Below are 25,909 nucleotides of genomic sequence, written 5' to 3' on the forward strand. Positions count from 1 at the left end.
ATTTTGACTATTTCTTGTCTCCATGACGACCTCGTCAATGACAACAAATGACGTAGTCATGTTTCTTTTCCATTGTTCATTTCATCAAGCAAAGACAAGCGGTGTAAGAAAAACAGACACGGACAAAAATAAATAAAAACATGTCTCTTTCAGATTTTACCCCACACACACTACTCTTAGATCATTATCGTCACTACTTTTCATTCAAAGCTTCCATTTTATTGCCTTTTTAACAAAAATCATTTATGGGTTCACACGTTCCTTCCAACCTTTCAATTTCGTTATCATCACTCATAAATTATAAAGGGTTTGGTTTCATTTCTTTCTGTGAGAATAAAAATCTTTGCTTTTCAGTTTTTTTACACCCCTGTCAATTTGAAGGCTCAGGGTTTGGTTTTGGGTTTGTTAGTTTTGGTTTTCAAGCCTTATTGGTGGTTGGTTTGTGTGATGAATTTGTGTAACAAATGTTGTTGGAGGGTTTGATGGTGGCATAGTCATGATTTTCTGTTGCTTTGGTGGTTTGAATTGGTGTAAAGGGAAGGGTGAACCTGCTGAGCAGATACTTGAACAAGGTACAGAAAGTGAACATGGCTTTAAGTTTATTGTATACAGGTTCTTGAGTTTGTGATTCTCATAATTTGTTGTTTTCTTTGTCTCTCTCTTGGATAAATGTTTTTAAAGATTGGAATTGCCTATTTTTTTAAGGAATAGAGGGTTGGTTGCTTCATGAAGAGATTGTATTTTCCTGAAATTTGTTCTGGTTTTTTAGGGAATTGGGAATGGATGGAGTTGTAGCTTGAGATTTGTTTTTTGAGCTTTTAAAATTCATTTGAGTATTTTGGTTGTTGGTTATGTTCAGTTGAAAGTTGAAACTAAGGTTTAGGATATGTCATAGCTTCATATAGTAGTACAATTGTGGATTTGGATCCTTTATAGTAACTAATGTGTAAAGTTAGAAAATCAAGGGTTGTAATCGCATATTTTTCGATATTGTCTTGCCGTACTAGACATGTCTTCCATATGAAGTGTCAGTGACACATAGCTTTATGGGACTGATATCCTTTTTAAAATGTCAGTATTTTGATAGTGTCGGTGTTGGATGCCCGCCTGCCCCGATTAGGCCCGTACCACCAAAGCTCGCAAGAAAACGAGGTAGGGTGGGCATAGTTGAGGGTGCAGGCCTAAAACTTTGGTCTTCCCCGCGAAAAAATGAGTGTGAGGCGGGGCGGGCATGCGGGCCTTGCACCCCCTAAAGGCTAAAAATTGCAAAAGTTCTTGATAATGCCCGCGCCCGCAAAAGCCCACAAAAAATCGTAGCGGGCGAGACAGGCATATTAGAGGGTGCAGGTCTAAAATCTTGGTCTGCCTAGCAAAAAAAGTGCAGGCAAAACGGACATTGTCCAGCGGACTGGGCCTGTTTTGCCGCCCCTATTTAACGGAGCAAGTAGTGCTATTTAGTATGATATGCAAATTATTTAAGCATAATATGAATGTGAAAGTGTCATGATCTAGTGAAACTTCATTGACTTGAACATTATCATTCTAAAACTACATACATTCTTGACCCTTTTCAAGTGTTAACTGTTTGAGAAATTTCGTATTCTTTGTTTCCTTGTGTTTAAAGCTTTGTTTATGATTAACAGTGGGGGAAACTAAAAGCTTTAGCTATAGCTCATTGAGATCTGCTACGGGAGATTTTCATTCTTCATGCAAAATTGGTGGAGGAGGTTATGGAGTTGTCTACAAGGTGAGGATCATGATTCATAACCAACGAGCTCTTCCTTTTTGTTTTTGACCTTGTTTGAATAAACAACTTAATTAAGCACTTATATCATAAGTTTTTGTAATATAAGTGCTGATGTCAAACTATTTTCATATAAGCTATAAGCTTTTTTTTAGTAAGATATCCTGGAGAAGTTATGGAAATAAGCTGAAATAAATCATCGGCATCTGTGTTATTGCTAAATTTGTTTCCTTGTCATTAATATTTGCAGGGTGTTTTAAGGGACGGCACTCAAGTTGCTATCAAGTCTCTTTCTGTAGAGTCTAAACAAGGAACTCGTGAATTCATGACAGAAATTGAGATGATATCAAATATACAACATCCAAATCTTGTTAAGCTGATCGGCTTCTGTATTGAGGGTAATCATCGAATATTGGTGTACGAGTTTCTCGAGAACAATAGCCTCGCGAGTGCTTTGTTAGGTAACCTCTACTCTCATCATCATTAACTAACCAAGAAAAGTTATTATCTTCATAGTTTAACTTTCCGTTTTTTACAGGTTCAAAAAGTAAATGTGTTCCTCTGGATTGGCGAAAGAGGGCTGCTATTTGCTGCGGTACAGCTTCGGGTCTAACCTTTCTTCACGAAGAGACTCAGCCAAATATTGTTCATAGAGATATCAAAGCAAGCAACATATTGCTGGACGAGAACTTCAATCCGAAAATCGGTGATTTTGGTCTTGCAAAACTTTTTCCTGACAATGTCACCCATGTTAGTACTCGAGTTGCAGGAACAATGTAAGCGCAGATGCATACTTTGATGAATTATTTATAGACAACATGACTACGTTTTGTAACTTGGCCGTAACGTATAATTATAGCTTACTTTTTTTGTGTTAACAGGGGATATCTTGCACCAGAATACGCACTTCTAAGACAGCTTACAAAGAAGGCAGATGTATACAGTTTTGGGATTCTGATGCTTGAAATAATCAGTGGTAAAAGTAGTAGCAAAGCTGCATTTGGAGACAATATTTTGGTTCTGGTGGAATGGGTATATTTCTTGGTTTTGGTCATTTTTTTCGCCGGATACATAGCGATATAAAGATGAATAAAGTTGATGCATCCTGTTTTTTGTTGGTCATATAAATTGCAATATCTGTCATTCATGTATGCAGGCTTGGAAGCTGAAAGAAGAAAACCGGCTTCTAGAACTTGTTGATTCAGAACTAACCGATTACGAAGAGAACGAGGTGTATAGGTTCCTTGTGGTTGCTCTCTTCTGCACCCAATCATCAGCTACACATAGACCAACCATGAAACAAGTACTACAAATGCTCTCCAAACAAGTTCATCTTAATGAGAAGGCATTAACTGAGCCTGGAATATACAGATGGGATACCTCGGGAAAGACGAGCAGCTATTTGAACGAGACGTCATCGTCGTCTCAAGTAATCAAGTACAAAAAATCCGAAAATCAACACCGAACATCGACACAATTTAGCGGTACAGATATTGTGACAGAGATGTTTCCTAGATGATGGTTAGGTGCAAATGATGTGTTTATTGTTTTAGTTGTTAGGATCCATGTGTTTCCAAAGGGGATCATGGAAAGAAATGCTTGTGTATATGCACTTTGCTAATTATTTCTTTCTTTCTGTTGGATACTACATTAAATAAATGTTTCTACCTTTAATTTCTTTGGTTGGCACATCCTTGATCCTGTTCTATATAGACTTTTCTACCAAGTGCACTTACATTTCTCTTAACACCACCACACTCAATTCTTACACCCCTTGTTTTCAAAACACCATAATTTACTCCATCAAAGAATAATATAATTCAACTTCCACAAAAACAATGTGGATCAAAGACTTATTAATCAATGCACATGCAAATCCTTGTAACAAAAAATTAAATCAAAGAGATCCTCTAAGGCTATGTTTGGGAGTTTGGAGGGGAGGGGAGGGGAAGGCTTCCGAAAACAATTTTTTTAAAAAATATAGAAAAATATTTGTCATTTTTTGAAAAAATGATTTTGTTTAGAATGATAAAAGAGTCATTATCATTACAAAATTCTTAATTTTCAAAATAGTATAACAACCTAAAAGATATTTGGATAATTTATATAAGCCCTCCAAAACCCTCCAAAACCGTCATTCAATACAATTTTTGAGTTCCCCCATTTTATGGGGTTTTTGGTGTTATGAATAAAACCAAACCCTCCAAAACCCTCCTACCCAAAATCCTTTTCTTATTTTCACTCAATTCTTCTTATTTTCCAAAGCACTCCCCTCCCTTCCCCTCCAAACTCCCAAACATAGCCTAAAAGAATGAGTCCACCATTGATTAACATCATAAGGGAAACTTGTATTATTGTGTTTGAACCACAATCAGATTGTCAACTTAATATTTCTCATCTTTCAAATAGACTAAATACACCCAAAACAAATTAAGTTAAGGTGTTCCTTCAATTTGCGTCCTTAGAGACATAATCCGCTAAATTATATACTTGATTGTTCAAACTAGTTATAAATTTTGATTATATTTCAAAAGTTTTAAGTAAATTTACTTTTAATTTTTAAGTGACAAATATTTTTTAAAAAAATCATTATTATTATTTAATTTATTTATAATTTATAATAATATTTAAGTTGGTTAATAATTAATTTATTCTAATATTAACTTGATTTAGTCAAAGTCATTAAATCTATTTCTCTTTTTCTTATATAAACGACTCTCCTACTTTTGAAACGTAGAAAAAAATATGAACAAATAATGTGAATTGTTTATATTTTTTTCTTCTGATCACATCTTTAAGTCATCTTAAAAATTATCTATTGTTCTGATACCTCAGATTCATACTAAGAGTCTGGGAAGAACCTGTTGAATCCTAGAAAATTTGTGCTTATGAGGCGGATAAATTGTTAGGGACAGTGTTCATACACGCCTCAGGTTTAGTTAACGTCCTATTATTTTGCAGGATTAATATGGACAAAATTTAAGTACAATTCTTTAGGTGCAGTTCTTACTATTTTCTAATAAAAATATGACAAATATACTTAAATATCATTTAGTGAGTGAAAATAGGAGAAATTTGTATACGTGTAAGAGGAAATTATACACTTGTCATAACTTTGGTGATCCATGGGGAAAAGAAATGGAGAAGAAACGATTGCAGAGAAGAGCGAACAATCGATTAAAAAAAATCTGCAGAATCTTGAACAAGCAAGAAAAACGGTCACAAGAGCTTAGTTGAGCTCTGATACCATGTTAAGAAATGTGGTTGGGTCTAACTCATCCCTACAAAACCGGCTTGTAGGGTGAGGATTTCCCCCACTTATAAGGACATGTTCAGGCCATATATTATCCGATGTTGGACTCTTAACACACACCCTCACGCCTCGGACTAGACAACTGGAGTGTAGAAATAAATGGCGGGTGACCCGATTGCGGAAACCATAGAAGGTGGCCCACCGAATCTTAAACCAGACTCTGATACCATGTTGATATCACAAGAGAAGAAGAAGAAGAAGAGGAGTAAAGTAAAGTTTTCATTATTGCTACTAAAAATACTGTTACATTGGTAACTGATTGATATATATATATATATATATATATATATATATATATATATATATATATATATATATATATATATATATATATATATATATATATATATATATATATATATAGGAGACGACTCAAGTGAGAACACTTGGTTATTATGAGAAATGAGAACAATGAATCACGACCATTAAATTTTGATTTTGTTGATTTTAATGGACTGGATTGGTTTCTCTTTCTATGATCCTTAGTATTTATTTTAAATCAACATAGAAAGAAAACCAATCCAGTCGATTAAAATCAACACAATCAAAATTTAATGGTCGTGATTCATTGTTCTCATTTCTCATAATAACCAAGTGTTCTCACTTGAGTCGTCCCCTATATATATATATATATATATATATATATATATATATATATATATATATATATATATATATATATATATATATATATATATATATATATATATATATATATATATATATATATATATATATATAGAGAGAGAGAGAGAGAGAGAGAGAGGAGAGTTATATTGACTCCAAGAGTAAGTTATAATAGCTTACTTCACATCTTGACTATTAATTATTTTCAATCTAATGGTTAAAATTAATAAGGAATAGTTTTCTCTTTCCACATTTAATGACTTATTAATTTTAACCATTAGATTGAAAATAATTAATGGTCAAGATGTGGAGTAAGTTATTATAACTTACTCTTGGATAATAATAATAATAATAATAATAATATAAAGTTCTTTTGGTCATTCATAATTGAACAAAGCATGTAAACTTTCAGCATTTGTAGATGGATTGAGAATTGAGAGGGCAAAGCTAACAGTGTCAAGACTCAAGCCAGTGAGACATCAAATGTGTAGAACAAAACTTTATTGCCATGGACGACATCTCACACCATTTGAAGTTAATTATCTAAGTGCCCCTTCATGTCGTATTAAGCTTCATTTGGAAAGTAACCAACAAGATGGATCAAAACAACACTCACCCTTCATGTTCTTCTCAAACAGTATTAATAAGGCCCTTCGATGGGGCAAAAAAAATACATTACGTAAAGGGTTTAAGATTTTAGGCCCTAAAATAAATCTCAATAATTAGGGGCTTAATATATTGGGGTTTTAATAGGGTCAAATAATTAGGACTTTTAATTATCGGGCTTATGTGACAGCTTTATAGGGGACGTATCAAATGAGAACTTTTGCTATAATGAGAAACGAGAACTTTTAATAGTATCCATAGAATTTAAATTAATGATTCAGATTTTAAAATGTTTATTTAAGGGCAATATGAGCAATATCTTTATGTAGATTTAAATATGAATCCACATATATTAATTATTCTCTTTTATTTAATTTTTTTAACACCTAATATTATATTTCTCTTTTATTTTAATTGTAAGAAAATTGTGATAATAATTATTACATCTTTTAAACCCTTATTTTTTCTTTGCCGTTCTTTCTTCTCGGTAAGAATCCGATGACGATGGCTATTTTTCTTTAAGGCAAGAGACTTTTCTTTTCTTTGTTTTCAATCCCCTCTCTCTCTCTCAGTACATTGATTTTGTGGAGATTATAATGGAAAATGATATAGAAAGGTATGTATGATCTTAATATATGCTTTATATTATTTTTACAATTGAGTTTCTAATAATTATTTTTGTATTTTTCAAGCTTAAGTTCACATGAAAAAAATTCTTACGAACCTATTAGCATGGAATTGATTTTCAAGCTTAAGTTTCTAATAATTATTTTTGTATTTCTCTATAAGTCTCATGAGCATTTTAATTGATTTTATTTTTTTACAAGAAATTAATTTTTTTTAATAAAAAATATGTCTTATATTCTTCTAATAAATAAATGATTGTCAACCCGGTGTGATGAAGAATTAAAGCCTAAGATTGGACAACTTTTTGATACATTAGAAGATTGTGAGAATTTTTACAAAGAATACGCCCATAGTGTTGGATTTAGTGTACGGTGCTCGTCAGAAAAAAAAAATAAAAATGGAGTGAAGATTTGGAAATATTTTGTTTGTTCAAAAGAAGGTTACCATCCAGATAAATTAGAAGAATTAGAAACTAAACAAAGACGAAGAACTTTAACAAGAGAATGGTGTGATGCAAAGGTTGCTTTCAAATTAATAGAAGGAGGTAAATATGAGCTCACGCGATTTTGTGAAAATAATACACATGCTCTTGCCTCACCAAGTAAGAGACAATTTCTTAGATCGGTAAGAAAAGTTAAACCTATCCATAAGAGTTTTTTATATGCATATAATAGAGCAAATATTGGACCATCAAAAACATATCAATTGCTAAAAGAACAGTTTGGTGGTTATCAAAATGTTGGGTGCACGCAGAGGGATTTACAAAATTGTTTAAGAGATTTAAAGACATTAATTAAAGATTCTGATGCATCTGTATTCATTGATAACTTTAAGGGGAAGCGTGAAGCAAACATGTCCTTTTATTTTGCTTATGAGGTAGATGATGAAGATCGTCTAAAATATGCTTTTTGGGCCAATGGCATTTGCAGAAAAAATTACTCATTGTTTGGGGATGTAGTTTCGTTTGATACTACATATGGAACTAATAAATATTCAATGATTTTTGCACCATTTACTGGAGTAAACCACCATAGACAAAGTGTTACTTTTAGAGCTGCCTTTTTAGCCAATGAAAAAGTTGATTAATTTATTTGGTTATTTGAAAAGTTTTTAGAAGCAATGGGAGGACTATTCAATCTAACTTTGCTGATCTGGAAGAGCTATTCAATCTCTCACTCAGATTCTCCATTGATAAACTATTCAATCTCTCACTTAGATTCTCCATTGATGAACTATTCAATCTCTCACTTAGATTCTCCATTGATGAACTATTCAATCTCTCAAGTGTTTTATAAAAACAAGAGAAGCTTTAAAATGAATTTGAGTATGTGCGCGTGCGTGTGTGTGAGAGAGTTGTCTCAGTATCTCAAGAATAACTCCTATACTTTTTAAATTAAAATGGTCACTCAAACACGCACTAAGCGCATGACAATATGAGTTTTTACATTTCCTCTCTTTCACAACTTTTAGAGCTTCAAGCCCCTTTGATAAATTCATCAATAACTTATAAATTCAACTAGAACTTGACTCTTCTAAGTGACGAGGCTCGAGATAGCTTCTTGATTGGATGTTATCATCAGAGTTTGATGGATTGTTGTAACCAAAGATTTCATCAAACATAAAGAAGGTGATGTCATCATCAAAACAAATAAGATCATCTAACAGTTGCAAACAGCTCTACCTGCAAGCACATAGATTCAAGTGGGTCTCCTGAGCCATCATAGTTGTCCAACATGAGAGGCTTCTCGAGAGGTTTTGGGATCCTACCATTGAGGATGTGCATCGAGAACATGTTCCTCTTCCTTTGGGGAGCCTATGCTCTGACATTGTTCCTTTCATCTCTTAGGGAGTAGCGTGATGGTGAGTGGTGTAGACGATGGATCTCTAGTGAAATGTGATTGCCTCTTCCTCTTCCTTTGGACACGTGTGGTGGGGTATGATGTTCTTGATGTCGGATGGAATCCGGGAATCTAGGGAGCGTTCTACATGGAGAGATGGAGTCAGCAAGGATATGTTATGGCTCAACTTTTTTATCACTGCACGAGGTTAGTTTGCACACACAATGGTCTCTATATTGACTTGTAACTACTGGAGGATATGAAACATCTCTTGTTTGGAAATCAACTATTGCAATGGACCTTGATTCGGGGTCTGACCTTGGAGTTATTGAAAAGACCGAAAAGTCAAAAGGACTTGAAATGTGTCTTGGTAGATTGTGGGAGGAACTGAGTTTTGTGTTAGAAGATCGAAAGGAAAAGTTACTAGAACTTAATCATCCTGGACCGTAGGAGGAAGCGTAGTCTCCCTTTTGGGATCAGGAGCATAGGTTGTTGTAGGACTTTTAGTGGGGGCGTTGTGCTGAACAATTGATTTAGTAGCTTTCGATGTTGCCATTTTTTATGAGTTTGATAAGTGATTTGAACGAGAAAGAGATCAGATGTTTGTTGAATTGCAATGAAAAATGATGGTTACTCGTGGAATTTTGCGAGATTTAGATGTCATACATCCACCGACGATTCCCTTGTTGCTTACATGAATAAGGAATAATCAACAATTGAGTGAAATATGGGTTGTATGCGGCTGAGTGTGATTCCGATACACTGGAGCGGGCGGACATGCAAGGTTACTTTCTAACGAGCCAAAGTCAGTGAATAAATGATAAATAATATGAGTGTAAGAATGAATATAATACTTGGATCTAGCGCATTTAAAGCTTTATATTATTTATCGGTTATAACGACTTCCGTTTAATTACATGTTCTTCATAAATCAGTGTCCGATTAGATCTAACTGTAAAAAGTTAAAAGGAGATCGAAACTACATGTTTCATGCTTGAAAGCACATGTTTCCTGATTCTTTTCTTGTAGTGCTTGTAATTGACCTTTATGCCAGATGTTAGGAAGCTAAATCTAAACCCTAACAAACTAAGGAAAAGCTGTAAAATAAAATAGACAATAAAAACTAACTAAGAAAATAAACTTCATTTCATTTCTTTGATGAATAGCAAATGTGTCATAGACACTACATATATAGTACTCCTAATGGATAATTAAATAAAAGCCCAAATCTATTAAAAGCCCAAAAGTCCTAAGAATATTTTAGAAAATATAATAATATAAAATAACTCTTAATTTATCAAAATACTAATAAAACTTATTTAACTAATAAATTATTCTATTAAACTTTCTATCATTACTCACCCCTTCAAAAACAACCTTGTCCTCAAGGTTGTAAAAATGTATAGTTCCTCTAAGCTTTCCTGGATCCCATTGCTTGAACTTATAAGAACCACATAATGTAGACATACCAAATTGTTGACATGCTCTTGAATAAGCTCTTAAGCTAGCTATGTCCCTTTCACATTTTTTCCTCTTAGCATGTTGTACGCTACCAAAGTTTTGAGAAATAATGCTAATGTTAGGAAAGAAATGGTTCCAAACATAATTTGTTGATACAGTAGCATAAAATTGGAGTTGCAATGGTATTTTAATTGTGTGGGACCCGGTTCTCAAGAGGATAATTGAATTGATAGTGGAAAAGTTTTGTAAGAGGAAACAAGTGTAATGGTTGGACGCTTGTGCAACTCTAGTGGGAAGAGGAAAAAGCAGATTGTCTATCCAAAGGTAGAGGATTATTTGCCCACGTGATTGGTGTTGATGCCTTGTCCCACGCGCCTGCAGGTGCGACAGGTGTGTCAGCATTACTGCACACAGTACTGGCGTGTTGTAGGGTGTAATTATATTAAAATAAAATATGTGGTACACAATGGATGAATGATGAGTGGTCACATGGATTGTGATATTATTGAGTGACTGTGATTTACCCTTGAGAAATTGATGTTGATCTAATGGTGAGAAGCAAGTTACTTTTATGAAGTAAATCAAAGGTGGTTTTGATGGAAAAGGCAAAAAAACGCTACACGGCGGTTTTGACGGAATGGAGAAAAATTCAGATTGTGGTTTCTCTTGCGATGACTGATATGCAAATACGACTGTATATTTCAACGATGGTGATTTTGCCGGAAGAGAGGACGCAAGTGTTGCTGCGGATCTGAAAGGTTTGGCCGAAGATGACGCAATAAATGTTACCGGAGTTGAAAATTTCACTGAAAAAATTACTTGTGAACCAGAAGTTTCTCTTTCTTTTTGTTCTTCTGTTTGTTTTTCTATAGTACTCTTGAACACATATTTTTCTTTAAGTTTTTCTTGTGACCTTTTCAACGTAGCAGAGAGTTTTTGTGAGGAAGTTTTGATAGAATAACTCAAATTTTGAAGTTGTTCCTTCAACTCTTCTCTATATTTGTTTGAGATCTCATGAGTTTCAATCAAATATTGTTTTAGAGTTTCCAGGTCTTGGTAAAATGTTTCTGACCGTGAATTGAAATTCTGAGGTTCTTGTTGGTATGAAATGTATGGGTTAGGTGAAGGTGGATATGATGTGTATGGGTTAGATGATGGAGGTGGTATAGTTGTGACAGTAGAGTAATAAGGAGAAATGGAGTGATAATAAAATGGTGATGGAGCACTAACATATGGAGGAATGAAAGATTGATAGTATGGATTTGCCATGGAAGGATTGAAGTTCAAGGATGAAAGCACCAATGTTAGGAAGCTAAATCTAAACCCTAACAAACTAAGGAAAAGCTGTAAAATAAAATAGACAATAAAAACTAACTAAGAAAATAAACTTCATTTCATTTCTTTGATGAATAGCAAATGTGTCATAGACACTACATATATAGTACTCCTAATGGATAATTAAATAAAAGCCCAAATCTATTAAAAGCCCAAAAGTCCTAAGAATATTTTAGAAAATATAATAATATAAAATAACTCTTAATTTATCAAAATACTAATAAAACTTATTTAACTAATAAATTATTCTATTAAACTTTCTATCATTAATGATAGAAAGGAGAATGATATTATTTAAGTTAGTTTAGAATTTATATTGATGTTTTTATGTATTATTATTTAGTGGACTCTTATTAATATTTGGGCCTTACTTTATTATCCATTAGAAGTATTATATATTGTAGTCTCATTGAGACATTAGGTATGAAATGAAATGAAAAAAAGTCTTTTATTTTCCTTTATTTTATTTAGTCAATTTTATTGTTCTTCCCCTTTCCTAGTTTAAACCCTAGTCTAGAACTTTGATAGGAAGCCACTTCTTATCAATTGGTGCTTTCATTTCGATCTCACTTCTGCTTAAAGTCATGACGATATTATTGTTTGATGGGGAAGAAGATGCCTATTGGTGGATTCTATGTTTGGAGAAATTTTTCAAGGAGCATGAAACACCTAACTCATTGAAAGTTTTAAAAGCTGTTGGAGCATTGAGAGGCTCTGCTTTTACATGGTGGATATGGTGGTCTCGTGTTCATCGCAGATATAATTGGGATACATTTACAACAGCTCTGTTATGGCGTTTTAAACCTGAATGGCGAGAAATTTTACCAATTTCAGATGAGGAAGTAGAAGAAGAGGAGGAGCCAGATGTGAAGTCAGATTTGGAACCCATGAAACCGATGACAGAAACTTCTTTTCAAGTCAGATCTGGAACCCATGAAACTGTTCCTAATCCTTCTCCAAATTTGAAGCAGCAGACGGTCTTTATTTTTCCAGAACAAGTTTTTGTTGAAGAACAAAGAGGAAAAAAAGATGTTTCAATAGAATTTTTTTTTCAAATCCAACTCGGAAGCCATTTGATGAGAAGAAATCAGTAGCTGAGACTCAGGTGCTGCCACCAAAACCACCGGATCAGTGCTCTCCGAAATCGATAGTAAGCTCCATAGTTTTATCGATGGCTGAACCCATTTTATCCCCTCCGCCGGAACCACCGCCTATCCAACCGGAACCACCGCATATTCCATTTGATTTTTCGCCGGAGAAACCTCATTTTTTTCTAAATCTGCAAATTTTCTCAGAGCCACCGGACGTGGGTCGATCGACGACAGTACCGCCGCCACGAATGACCTCCGGCCATGATGAACACCCTTTATCCATCGACATTTTTTACATCTTAGTTTTTGATCCCGGCGGTGATGAACGCCCGTTTTCCGATGTTGAATTCAATAACCATCTTCATATCATCTTTTATATGTTCAATAAATGCAATGGATATTGAAAAAAATAGAGAGAAAATAGAGTTGAAGATGAGTAAAAGAAGAACAATGGGATTCTGTATCAAAAGAGTAACACGTTAAGAAAATTTCTCTCCAATTCATATTCTCTCTCCAATTTCATGGACACTAAATGACAGCTACGCTAGTTGACAGCTAATTACTAGTACACTACTACATGACAGCTAATGCAGTAGTACTATCAAAGCCACATGATATGATATTATATTTTAATTAAAGGTGCATCACCCATTAGTCACTTTGGTCACGTAGACTTTATGAAACATCTTTAAAAAAAATTGTGACATTAATTTTACAACCTTGAGGACAAGGTTGATTTTGAAGGGGTGAGTAATGATAGAAAGGAGAATGATATTATTTAAGTTAGTTTAGAATTTATATTGATGTTTTTATGTATTATTATTTAGTGGACTCTTATTAATATTTGGGTCTTACTTTATTATCCATTAGAAGTATTATATATTGTAGTCTCATTGAGACATTAGGTATGAAATGAAATGAAAAAAAGTCTTTTATTTTCCTTTATTTTATTTAATCAATTTTATTGTTCTTCCCCTTTCCTAGTTTAAACCCTAGTCTAGAACTTTGATAGGAAGCCACTTCTTATCACCAGACATTGTGAGTGGCCTAGAATAAATAACTTTGAGTAATTGAATAATATGAGTTGACTAATATTACCTCAAAGTCGCAAGGAAATATTATATAGCTCAATTATACATATCCATCATTCAAGGCAAAACAAGAAAAAGTCCAGTACACAGGCCATGGAGTTTAGTGAGTGGTGTCATTCTATGGAAGTTTCACTAAGTTCTGTCAACTCTGATGGTTATATTCGACCATACAGCATTTCAATTATTCCAGAAGCACTTAAAAAATCAAACGAAGATGCTTACACACCAAGGGCAGTCTCAATCGGACCCAAATTCAAGGGAACTAGAGAACACTTACTTCTCATGGAAAATATCAAAAGACAGTGCATGACGCATCTTTTTCACAGAGAACAACACAACATGTCCCCTCATGGAAAGCTGAGAGCATGCTGCCAAGTAATCTGGAATCTAAACAACCAGATTCGAACAAGTTATGTTGCTGACATCAACCTAGAACAACACGAACTCGCGAAAATCATGTTAGTGGACGGTTGTTTTCTGTTAGAGGTTCTCATATCAAAAGAGCTAGATCATGAACTACCATGCCAGTTGAAATCTCCTTCTCCTGCAGCTCAACTCCTGAGAGATGAAGATGTCTTGTCTGATCTCACTTTGTTGGAGAATCAGATCCCGATTTTCGTCCTCCACGAGCTTTCTCGATATTGAAACTGAAAGTGCTCTGCACTTGCTTCTGTGTATTGAAATGTAAAAACTGTATGATTACAAGAGTGTAGCACACATATATATGTGGCTATAGTTTGTTACAGTTTATTGAGTAAAACTTAACAAACTAAACTATATCATATAAAAGCTAGTGTTGACTAAGTCAACCACTTATAAAACTATATCATACATAATACTCCCCCACAAGATCAAAGTGGTGAAGCTTGCACAACTTTGAGCTTGTTTCTAAGATCCTGAAAATTTGCAGTAGAAAGAGGTTTAGTCATGATATCAGCTATTTGTGCAGAAGCTGGTACATGTTGGATTTTCAGCTTGTTGGACATGACTCTTTCTCTTACAAAGTGGATATCTAACTCAACATGTTTGGTTCTTGCATGAAGAATAGGATTATGAGAAAGAAGCACAGCACTTAGGTTGTCACACAGCAATGTAGGAGACATATATTTAACCTTTAATTCAGTAAGAAGCGATTCTAACCATAAGAGCTCAGAGGTAGTGTGAGCAAGAGCTCTATATTCAGCTTCAGCACTCGATCTGGCTACCAGAGACTGTTTCTTGGAGCTCCAAGATATTAGGTTGGGCCCTATGAAGATACATGTACCAGAGGTCGATCTCCTATCATCCGGATCATTTGCCCAGTCAGAATCACTGTATGCCCTCAAAGACAAGGCATGATTTGGGTTAGTTGGAGACAGTAGCAGCCCATGTGTTGAGGTGCCATTTAGATATCTGAGTATTCTCTTCACAAGGCACCAGTGGCTATCAAGAGGACTAGCCATGAATTGGCAGACTTTGTTAACACAAAAGGCAATTTCAGGTCTGGTTAAGGTTACATACTGAAGGGCTCCCACAACAGACCTGTACAGAGTGGAATCCTGCATAACATCAGTACCATACTTGCTGGGTTTGCTATGACTTAGCATTGGGGAGTGAACACCATTGGCATCTTCCATATGCACTCTTGAAAGGAGATCCTTGATGTATTTTGTTTGAGTAAGAATGAGAGATCCATTGGCCTGATACTTTACTTCTAAGCCAAGAAAATATTCAGGTTTGCCTAATTGCTTTAGAGCAAACTGTTGGTGCAACCTGGTAATTAACTGATGAATGAGAGTAGAGGAAGACCCTGTTATTAGTATATCATCAACATATACTAAAGCATACAGAACAATGCCTTGATTGTTGTAAGTGAACAAAGAATGATCACACTTACTAGCTTTGAAACCAAACTGAAAGAGAGCCAGATTAAGTTTTTCATACCAGGACCTTGGAGCTTGTTTAAGGCCATATAGAGCTTTATTCAGTTTGCATACAAGAGTTTTGTTTGAGTGTTCAAACCCTGGAGGCTGTTGCATATAGACTTCTTCATGAAGTGAACCATTTAAGAAAGCATTATTTATATCTACTTGTTGTATTTCCCACTTGTAGGTTAAAGCCAAAGTGAGGATAACTTTTATTGTGGCTGGTTTTACAACAGGAGAGAATGTTTCATGGAAGTCAAATCCATACTGTTGGTGAAAACCTTTGGCCACTAGTCTAGCTTTGAGCTTATTCAGAGTACCATCAGAGTTTTCTTTGACTCTGAATACCCATCTACAACCTATTGACTTTCTATGAGGTGGTAAGGTTGTGAGTGTCCATGTATTGTTGGCAAGGAGAGCTTCATATTCTTGTTTCATGGCTTCAAGCCACTTTGGTTGAGCTAGTGCTTGCTTTACTGTGGAGGGTTCAGTACAAGCAAGATAGGCCTTTGGTTTGGAATTACCAGTCTTACCTCTGGTAAGCATGGCATGTTGATTAACAACAAGATTAGAGGGAGGTTGTTGCTCATGAAAGGAAGCAGATAAAGAAGTGTTTGTTTGAGAATTAGGAAGAGAAACAGATGCAGAGTTAATACCATTTGTATTTGTTTGAGTATTAGGAGAAAGTGATGGAGATATGTGTGTATTTGACTGAGCATTAGTAATTGGTGAAGAGAAAAGGACAGCTTCAGACTCATTTTGGACAGAGTTGTTAAAGGACCCTGTGGATAAAGAAGTGCTATGTTGGGCACTAGGAGAATTTTGAGCCTGAGGCATAGACTGACTTTCTAGAGCTGGTATAGCAGCACTTTGTTCTGTTACAGCAGTAGGGGTGTTAGGTACCTCAAGAGATTGAAAGTTTACAGGCTGTCCTGTACTAGGTCCAACAGTAATAGAGAGAGGAATAGACTTGGGGGGCCCAGTTGTACCTGTTACTGAGCAAGAGTTTTTAAAGCCAGTGAAAGGGAAGTGGGATTCATTGAAAACCACATCTTTGGACACATAGATTTTGCCTTCTTTACTTAGACATTTAAAACCTTTATGATGAGGAGAGATTCCAAGATAGACACATTCCTCACTCCTAAGTTGTAACTTATTTTTGTTATAGGGTCTGATATGTGGAAAACATGAGCAGCCAAAAGTTTTAAGATTAGCATAGTCAGGAAGTTTGTTATATAGTGAGTGAAAAGGAGATGTAAACTCAGGGTATGTGGATGTGGGAAGTCTATTGATTAGATACACAGAGGTAGAGAAACTGTGATCCCAATACTTGATTGGTAGATTGGCATGAGCTAGAAGTGTTAGTCCCATTTCAACAATAGTTCTATGCTTTCTCTCAACTGTCCCATTTTGGTGGGAAGTATAGGGACAAGTTAGTCTATGAGTCATGCCTAACTCATTGAGATACTTGGTGAAGGGGCGAAATTCTCCCCCAAAATCTGATTGAACAACTTTGATTTTAGTGTTGAATTGGGTTTGAACATATGAAACAAACTGTTTGAACACAAAGAGAGCCTCAGATTTTTGTTTTAAGAAATATATCCATGTGTATTTGGTGTATGTATCTACAAAAGCTATGTAATAGAAATAGCCTTCACTGGAAGGATTAGGGGAGGGTCCCCATAGGTCTGTATGTATGAGCTCAAAGGGTTTGGAATAAACAGTTTGAGTTAGAGGGGCATAAATTCTATGAGACTTCCCTATGCAACATGAATTACAGAGTTCAATAGAATCTTTATTGCTCAAGGAAATGTTACAAAGTTTGAGTACATTTTTAACAGCAACAGAATTAGCATGCCCTAATCTAGAGTGCCACAAAGAAAATTTATTGGAACCTGAGTCTTGAGACTTGTTATTTGAGATATAGACTTGGACACTAGCTGAGTTGGCTGTAGGTTGTAAGGAGGACTCCATCAGTGGATTGTGAAAGCAATACAGTCCACTGGAATCAAGTGAGCCCTTTAGAAGTACTTGTTTAGATTCCTGAGATTTAACATAACACTTGTCAGCATGGAATTCAAAAAGCACATTGTTGTCCTTGGCAAACTTTGACACAGAGATAAGATTACGAGAAATGCTAGGTACATGAAGCATATGATTTAAGGATAGCACAGTGTTAGGCAATGTATTGGATTTAATTTTTGCTGACCCTATAGACTTAATGGATAAACCTTGGCCATTTCCTATAAGAACTTCATTAGATCCAGCATAGGGACTATGACTATGAAAATAAGAGTTATGAGAGGTGATGTGGTGAGATGCACCTGAGTCTGCAAACCAGGCCTGGGACTCAAGGTTTGCAGGTATGGTGAGGTCATCTTGATGAGCCAAGAATGCTGAGGCTTGAGCTGATGTTGTAGATTGAGGTTTCTGCTCTTCATTTCCCTGATTTACCTGACTATTTCCTTGAGTTCTGGCTTGAACAGGTTCAAAGTTTTCATCATACCTGTGCCAGCAATCAGCAACAGCATGTCCATACTTTCCACATAGTTGGCACGTTGGGCGGTTTCCTGAAGTGTATGAGCCTCTGGCTCTGCCGCGTCCTCTGCCTCTGAAGGTGTTTCCACGACCTCTTGCAGATTGGGGATTTCCTCTGGTGTTCTTGGTATTTTGATTATCAACTGTGTGTGCTACATTGGCTGTAGCAGTTGTAAGAGCTAATTCTTGACGGTACTTGTCAAGTTGTGCTTCTTGCACATAGAGCAATGCTTCAACATCATATAGTGTTGGAGGTTCAATTTTGCCATACACCATCATTACGAAGGGATTGTATTCTTCTGGCAAACCCTGCAAAATAGCATCAATTTGGTCACGTTCAGAGATTGGATCTCCAATGGCAAGGAGTGAATCTGCGATAGCTCGAATTCGTAAGACATATTCAGAGATGGATCGATTCGCTTTCTTGGTGATCTTTAGCTCAGCACGTAACTGATGAACTCTAGCTCGCATTAGCGCATTGAAGTGTTTGTGAATCTGATCCCAAATCTGGTAAGAATGTTTGCAAGAAAGAACCCTAGGTAGAACTGCTTCAGATATCGTAGAAAGGAGCCATGTGAATAGAGCCTGATCTTGCACAATCCAAGCTTCATATTCTTCAGAGATGGTGTTTCCAATGCGATCTTCATCAGTCTTGAACATCGGAGGAATCTGCGGATTCACCACAAATTTGTGAAGCTTGTGTGAAAGGATCACTCCTTCAACCTGTTGATTCCAAAGAAGGAAATTGGTTTCTTGAAGCTTGATGGAGAGCTTTGGTCCGAACGCGTTGTGAGTCATGGCGTTTGCGAACTGCGAAGACACTTGGCCGTGTGGAGAGTCTTGATTGGGTTCTGCCATGAAAGATGCTTCTTGGAAGAAGAGAGTGATGCGAGTTTCTCAGAAACTCGGAGGAGAGTTGAAAGCGGAAGAAGGTGATAATGGATCTAGACGAATGATACCATATTGAAACTGAAAGTGCTCTGCACTTGCTTCTGTGTATTGAAATGTAAAAACTGTATGATTACAAGAGTGTAGCACACATATATATGTGGCTATAGTTTGTTACAGTTTATTGAGTAAAACTTAACAAACTAAACTATATCATATAAAAGCTAGTGTTGACTAAGTCAACCACTTATAAAACTATATCATACATAATACTCGACAACTTTTTCGCAGTTTTTTTGAATTGGATATGAAGGAGAGGGCGACCATGATTAATAATCTTGTTTTGTCTGTTTTAGGTTACTCTCAGGTTCAGGTTCAGAGCATTGAATCACCTCATATTCTAGATGTTGTTCATTTTTTTGTTAACGGGAAAGGTGGGAGGCAGAGAAAAAGAGAGAGTCACAGTAACCAGGTAATAAAAATATAAATGTATTGATTTAAATATGCAAATGGTATTTTTTTTTTTTGTTTTAATCTTGCAATTATTTTTTTTAATTTTAGTTTTTTTTTTCAAATCTTGCAATTATTTTTATTTTGTTTTAGTTTTTACAAATATATTTTTAAAAGGCAAAATAAAATATATATTAACGACCATAACAAGTCATCTCAGCGTAAAATATACCAAAATGATAATAAAGAATCCAAAATTTTGAAAAAATCCAGAAAAAAAATGATCTACATAACCGTTAGTAGGCAAGATAAAGAATTTAACCTCGATAACTAATAATCATAAATGAAAGTAACATATTTCGACTTTAACCACCAAAACGACTGAAGTTTTATGTTTTTTATAATTATTTTTTATTATTATTTTGAAATTGATTGATATTAGATTTGATATAGATATAATATTTATTTTAGTCTTTATTAAAATATTTATTTTTTGTTGACAAAATTTATTAAAATGTTTAATTTCAATTTTTATGTAGTAATATTAAAAGAATTAGAGCAAAAGGCCATATGAATCTCATTGACAGGGAGAAAGGGGAAATTAAAATAAGAAATATTTAGTGTGATGATAGTCAAGTTTATGTGTGGTAATGACTATTGAGTTCATAAAGACATATTTAATCTAATCTAATGGTCAAAATAAATGATACATGAGTGAGAGATTTAGGAGAACCCTCACCTTAGAAATCATCTTATTTTATAGGCTAATTATGTTCTAAATTATAAGTTGTTTAGAAAAAAATTATATGTTCTATAATTTCAATAAAAAAACTAATGATAATTATTTATAATTTTCTTTTCAAAAATAAAATTGTTTTTTATATATTTTAAGAAAAATTAATTTTTTAAATGAAATTTGTTGTATTTTTTAATTTATGTGAATTGATTGAAACATAATTTAGAAAGGAACTAGTAGTTAGAAATAACTATAATCATAATGTTTTCAATCAATTTAAAATGTTGTTAATTCATAAGAGCCTGTTTTGATCACAATACATGAAACTGCAACAGCAGGAGCATCATGTCGGCGACATTATCAATACTCAGCAGCAACATGTCCTAAAGCATAAACTGAAGCGCTGTGCTTTTAGACTCCTAATTTCAGGAGTTACCATGATAAAATCACTCCCTGAAGATAAAGATAAAGATAAAGATAAAGAGCTTGAGCTTTGATAGAGTAAGAATTATGATTAAATAAATATTTTAGATATTAAATTAGGAGTAGAATTTATATTAGTATTATATTTTGTAATGTTTTCTAGAATGTTCTTAGGATCTTTAAATGTTGTTGAATTGGACTTTAATTAGTATTGGGCCTTTAGTTTATTATCCATTAGTATTATTATATATATGTAGTGTCTTTGACACTTGAAAATCAATCAATGAAATCAAAAGTTATGTTTTATCTTTATTTTCTTAGCCTAGTTTTATTTGTCTTGTAGTTTTAGAGTTTTTAGTAACTTTGTTAGGGTTCTTGAATTTGCATCCTAACAAACTTTCTTGCTTCAATATGATATGGAAAAGTTTATGTGATATGCTTTTTAGGCTTGCCAATGTCCTTATAAACTCTAACCACTTGGATTCGGATGATATTCATGAAGAGGTAGTAGAAGCCAAAGGTTTGGATTTTTACTTTAAGTTTGAAAAAGGGAAACTTGAAATCGAACAACTGCATGTCACAAAAACAACAAAATCTAAATGGTGCAATCTAATTGCTTGGGAACATCATAAAAAGAGCACAAGCACAAGCACAACTTTCCCCGACGGCGGCCGCGGCGGAAAATTCACTTGGGCTGCTTTGATTTTCAATGGTCTAATCTGTTGTGCAGATGATGTTCAACTACTCAAGGACAAGAAAATCGTTGTGGATCATTTGAAGATGAGCAACCAAGAGTTGATGGAGTTTTTCCGTACAATTGAAATTGGAGTTGATGATAAGGTAGTTGAGTGCAGTGACTATATTCAAATGGTTGATGACATGAACAATTATCATGAGGCATCTTTTATTGAGAGAATGTGGAAAACATTGTGGAATTCAATCGTTTATCATCGTCATGATTGGCTTTAAAATTTATGAACACAAATTACAACTTCGTTGCCACGGTGATCTCTGTTCTCACTCTTGTACAGACTGTTTTTGCAATCTTAACTTATTACTTTCCCAAATGATAATTTCTACACGTTTGCATTTCATTATTAACTAGTAACAAACCCGTGCGTTTGCACGGGTTCTGGTACGGGACGCGCATTTGTTTCATATGTATATTTTTTAATAGAAAAGTATCTGGTACCCGTGAAAAAATAATAATTGAATGTATAGTTAATAAAAAAATATTTTGATCAATAACTTCATGTCCCGTTAATAATCAATATTTTGATAAATAACTTCATGTTCCCGTGTACAAATATTAGTTTGATCAATAACTTCATGTCCCCGTGTACCTTAAAAAATATTTTGATCAGTAACTTCATGTCCCGTAAATAATCAATATTTTGATCAGTAACTTCATGTCCCGTTAATAATCAATATTTTGATCAATAACTTCATGTTCCCGTGTACAAAAGGTTTAGTAAAACATAATCTTATTTTTGCACCACATTTTATTCACTAAAACTAACTTAAAAAAATATTTTTAATTTCATTTTAGAAGCATAAATTTTTTTATATATTATTTTCTTTTTAAAATTCAAAATTTTAAAAAATATTTATTAAAAATGATCTCTTATAAAATCATTTACTTTAATGAGAATGTTGACTAAGTTTATTTTGTCACAAATTTTTTTGGCCTTAAATCATTTATTACCAAACTCATTAAATGACTATTATGATAGTGAATGATAAAAAATTTAAAAATAATAATTAATTATAGAAGGTAAAGTAAACTATTTTAAGTATTAAAATAAATCTTTTAATTATTCCCCTAATAAATTGTAGAAGGTAAAGTAATAGAAATATTTGAATTAGATATTAAGCGAGTTGTGGATAGTGTGACCATTCTGAGACCTAATGACTCGGATCTTGGAGCTATTATGGGAGAATGTAACCGGTTGATGGCTCTTTTCTTTAGGAACTCTCATGTTAAGTTCGTTAGAAGACAAGCTAATGAGGTTGCTCACGCTCTTGCACGGGCACGGGTGGCTCTATTAATGGCTAGTTTTCATAATTTCTATGATATTCCAACATGTATTCAGAATATTATTAGTAATGAAATGAATTAATCTCTTCCCGTTAAAAAAAAGTATTAGTGAAATCATAAATTTTAATTAAAAACTATTAAATACTGTCATTAAATCATAAATTTTAATTATAAAGTAAATAATTAATATTATTGATTAAATTATTTAATTGCTGTTGTAATGTTTTTGGATTTGTGTGTTGTTATTCTTGATGATGTTTCTTAGTAATTTTTAAAATATTTTTTCCTATTAAGTTCTATAAATTTTGATAAATGCATCTTATTTCAATCTCACGCGGACATAAGAAAAACACTATTTTTATGTATTTGATTTTTATACTTTTTTTCATGATTAAAAAAATCAAAGTTTTTAAGATGTAAAATTATATATTAAATGTTAATAATTAGTTTTGACTAATATCTATATTCGAGTGACGATAGGGACAATATATTTCATAAACATAATTTATTTTTTCTCTCCTGTTTTGTATCCAATTTATATAATAAAGAAATATTTGTCCTTTTAGGTAATAGGAAAATGAATATGTGTTTTGAGACAAGAATAATCAATTGGTTCATAGCAAAGATATAAGAAGAGGACTAACTTCTTCATCTTATTAAATGAGAAATAATATTAAATAGAACAGGAGAAAATGAATATGTCACATCTTTGGAGATTGAGGGTTTATTTTAATAAAATAGAGATATAAATTTGTACTAAAGTAAAAATAAAGTGAGAAAGTATATTGTCATTAAAATATTACAGAAATTATACTGCATAGTTATTGGAAAGAGGTGAAAATATTTAGTATCGAAATGTGCAATTCATGAAATGATAGAGTTGCATTGAAAAAAAAAATCAATATAGTAACTAACAAACTTAAAAAAATAATTATTGTTTTTAGCTATAGTAACGAATTTAAAAATAAATATTATAAAATTATAAAATTGTTTTTATGTATAGTAATATAGTAAAAATAAAACATATTATAAAGAAAAATATTTCATAAATTGGCTACATTATCTCAATTTTGTTCATAAAATTCATTTTCTATTGGCTACACAATATATTAATAATTGATCTAAAAAGAAAAATAAAAATTGTAAGTTAAAACAAATTAAGAAAAGAGAGAAAAATTAAGAAAAATTGAGAAGAAAATAAAAAATAAATAAAAGATAGATAGAATACAATTTTGAATTATAAATATGAGTAATAAATGAGTAAAGAGGAGAGAAAAGAATTTGAATTCAACAAAATGAGTGAAAAGTGAAAAGTGTGAGAAAATATTAGATTTAAAGAATTTAAAGTTAAAGAAGAGTAATGTTGAAGTGAAAAGTGAAGTGACAGAATCGTTTTTGTTTATCTATTACTTAAATAAGTGATTTTCATCCAAAATCACCCCTCCAAATCGTTTTTGTTTATCTATTACTTAAATAAGTAATTTTCACACATTTTCCTTTTGTCTTTTTTGTGATTTCGTGGGTCATCGTTTGTTTTGATTTCCCATATTTCTGTGGTGTATTTTGATTTCTCGTCTTTGTGCGGGTATTTTGTTTTTCCATTTTTGTGCGGTGTTCATTTGTTTCAGGTTGAAAGATTAGTTTCGATCTAGTGCAGATTCAATCAATGACTTTGGTGCCGTCAACGCTACAGATCCGGAAGCATGAATATTTCGGACATCTCAATACAGTCAATACAAAATAAGAACAATACAAAATAATTAAACTTATAAATGAGATGATAAATTAATTAAAATTACTATAAATAAGAACAATACAAAATAATCTCTTTAATGTATCATAAATTAAAATTTTAATATCATTAATTGTATTTTAATATTATTATGTTAAGTATAAAGTAATATATTATAATTTTAAAATAAAAAATAAATACATCATAGATATTACAAACTTATAATTTTATTGTTGTTAATAACAAAATATAGATCGAAATTTGGTGTTGGGATGCAGTAGGTTGATCAGAATATAATTAAATACTTCTTTTTATGAATTAATGTGATTGAGTACAGACAAATGATCTCTATAACTATTAGGATACACTTAAAAAATATATTTCACATAACTCAATAAAAAGATCAAATTGTTAAAAAAAAATATTGAAAAAAAGTAACATTTTCCAAAAACATAGATATAATAAAAAATAAAAATATTCACATTTTAAAATAATTTTAATTTATAATAAATTAATGTTATCACTATAGAAAACAAATCTCTACTGCTAAAAAATTCTTCCACCTCCTAAATTTTTCTATTAAAAAAATCTCTTATGATATGCTATAATTAATCCTTAATTTCTTGTATTAAAATTCATTAGTTAAAAGTTAACAATAACAACAACTTTCTTAAACATCATGCTTTTCATCACTACTCAGTAACAACAACTAAAATCCATCAGTATAATTAATCTCTTCATCTCCATTCTCTTCATCACTACTCAGTAACAACAACTAAAACCCAGATTGAGAGAAGAGCTGCAAATCAAACAAAAACTCAGATTTACCACTCGGTAACAACAACAACAACAACCAAAAACTCAAATCTGAGCGGAAAATTACAAGAACAAAAACTCATATTTGAATTTAAAAGAGGTAGAAAAATGAGCACGATCTCTTCATCACCGCTCAGTAGCAACAACAAAACCTCAGATCTGAGAGGAAAAAGAAGGAAAAAAATGATGAACCTTTAGTGCTGTTGAAGAAGAAGAAGCTCTCCTTATGCTCAGATAAGTCACGCTTTTTCGATGTTTTGGAACCTATCAATAGATCAATAACCTGGAAAAAACGAAAAAAGAAATCATAAAAGTGTAAAAAATTCGTAAAGATAAAAATATGATATATGAATGGATAAATTTTTTTTAAACTTGAAGAAGAAAGAACAATTAGAGGGAAGCAACAATCAAAGAGAGAGAAGATAGAAAGAGAAGTTGTTGGAGAAAAGAGAGAGCACTCTAGAAAAATAGAGAGATAACCTAGGGTATAAGAAAGAAAGATATGGTGCAGAATTTTTTTGTCTTCCCAAGAAATTTTTTGCAGAAAATATGGTGGAAATAAAATAGAGAAATGGAAAAAAAAGACAGAAAGCTGGATGTAGAGCCTATCCACATGGAATAATTTGAGAGCAAATGGGCAAATTGGTAATT

The 25,909-nt window shown here is 33.1% G+C and overlaps 3 protein-coding genes and 1 long non-coding RNA gene across 4 annotated transcripts; 3 read left to right on the forward strand and 1 right to left on the reverse strand.

Moving 5' to 3' along the window:
* Window positions 1-178: 178 nt before the first annotated feature.
* LOC131636722 (putative serine/threonine-protein kinase) lies at window positions 179-3,421 on the forward strand. Its single transcript, XM_058907331.1, has 6 exons — window positions 179-572; window positions 1,644-1,747; window positions 1,995-2,205; window positions 2,283-2,520; window positions 2,626-2,776; window positions 2,901-3,421. Exons 1-6 carry the CDS (start codon window positions 497-499, stop codon window positions 3,261-3,263), a joined length of 1,143 nt encoding a protein of 380 aa, XP_058763314.1. The 5' UTR covers window positions 179-496; the 3' UTR covers window positions 3,264-3,421.
* Window positions 3,422-13,661: 10,240 nt separating this feature from the next.
* Window positions 13,662-14,378, forward strand: LOC131636705 (UPF0481 protein At3g47200-like). Its single transcript, XM_058907315.1, has one exon. The coding sequence runs from the start codon at window positions 13,827-13,829 to the stop codon at window positions 14,376-14,378; it is 552 nt and encodes a 183-aa protein (XP_058763298.1). The 5' UTR covers window positions 13,662-13,826.
* Window positions 14,379-21,083: 6,705 nt separating this feature from the next.
* On the forward strand, window positions 21,084-21,699 carry LOC131636706 (uncharacterized). The gene has a single exon (XM_058907317.1). It carries the CDS (start codon window positions 21,084-21,086, stop codon window positions 21,639-21,641), a length of 558 nt encoding a protein of 185 aa, XP_058763300.1. The 3' UTR covers window positions 21,642-21,699.
* A 3,343-nt stretch (window positions 21,700-25,042) lies between these two features.
* Window positions 25,043-25,705, reverse strand: LOC131636721 (uncharacterized). The gene is made up of 2 exons (XR_009294147.1): window positions 25,451-25,705; window positions 25,043-25,241 (listed from the first exon to the last, which is right to left on the reverse strand). It is a non-coding gene; the product is annotated as an uncharacterized LOC131636721 (long non-coding RNA).
* Between the last annotated feature and the right edge of the window lie 204 nt (window positions 25,706-25,909).

This window comes from Vicia villosa, unplaced genomic scaffold (assembly GCF_029867415.1).
Source record: "Vicia villosa cultivar HV-30 ecotype Madison, WI unplaced genomic scaffold, Vvil1.0 ctg.001812F_1_1, whole genome shotgun sequence".
NCBI lineage: Eukaryota > Viridiplantae > Streptophyta > Magnoliopsida > Fabales > Fabaceae > Vicia > Vicia villosa.

What these genes read in the sequence shown, in the direction of transcription:
- LOC131636705 (XM_058907315.1), top strand. Translation starts at nt 13,827, where the DNA reads ATGGAGTTTAGTGAGTGGTGTCATTCTATGGAAGTTTCACTAAGTTCT.
- LOC131636706 (XM_058907317.1), top strand. Translation starts at nt 21,084, where the DNA reads ATGATATGGAAAAGTTTATGTGATATGCTTTTTAGGCTTGCCAATGTC.
- LOC131636722 (XM_058907331.1), top strand. Translation starts at nt 497, where the DNA reads ATGATTTTCTGTTGCTTTGGTGGTTTGAATTGGTGTAAAGGGAAGGGT. An exon ending in GTTATGGAGTTGTCTACAAG is followed by an intron (nt 1,748 to 1,994) that starts GTGAGGATCATG and finishes TAATATTTGCAG; the next exon opens with GGTGTTTTAAGGGACGGCAC. An exon ending in ACTCGAGTTGCAGGAACAAT is followed by an intron (nt 2,521 to 2,625) that starts GTAAGCGCAGAT and finishes TTGTGTTAACAG; the next exon opens with GGGATATCTTGCACCAGAAT.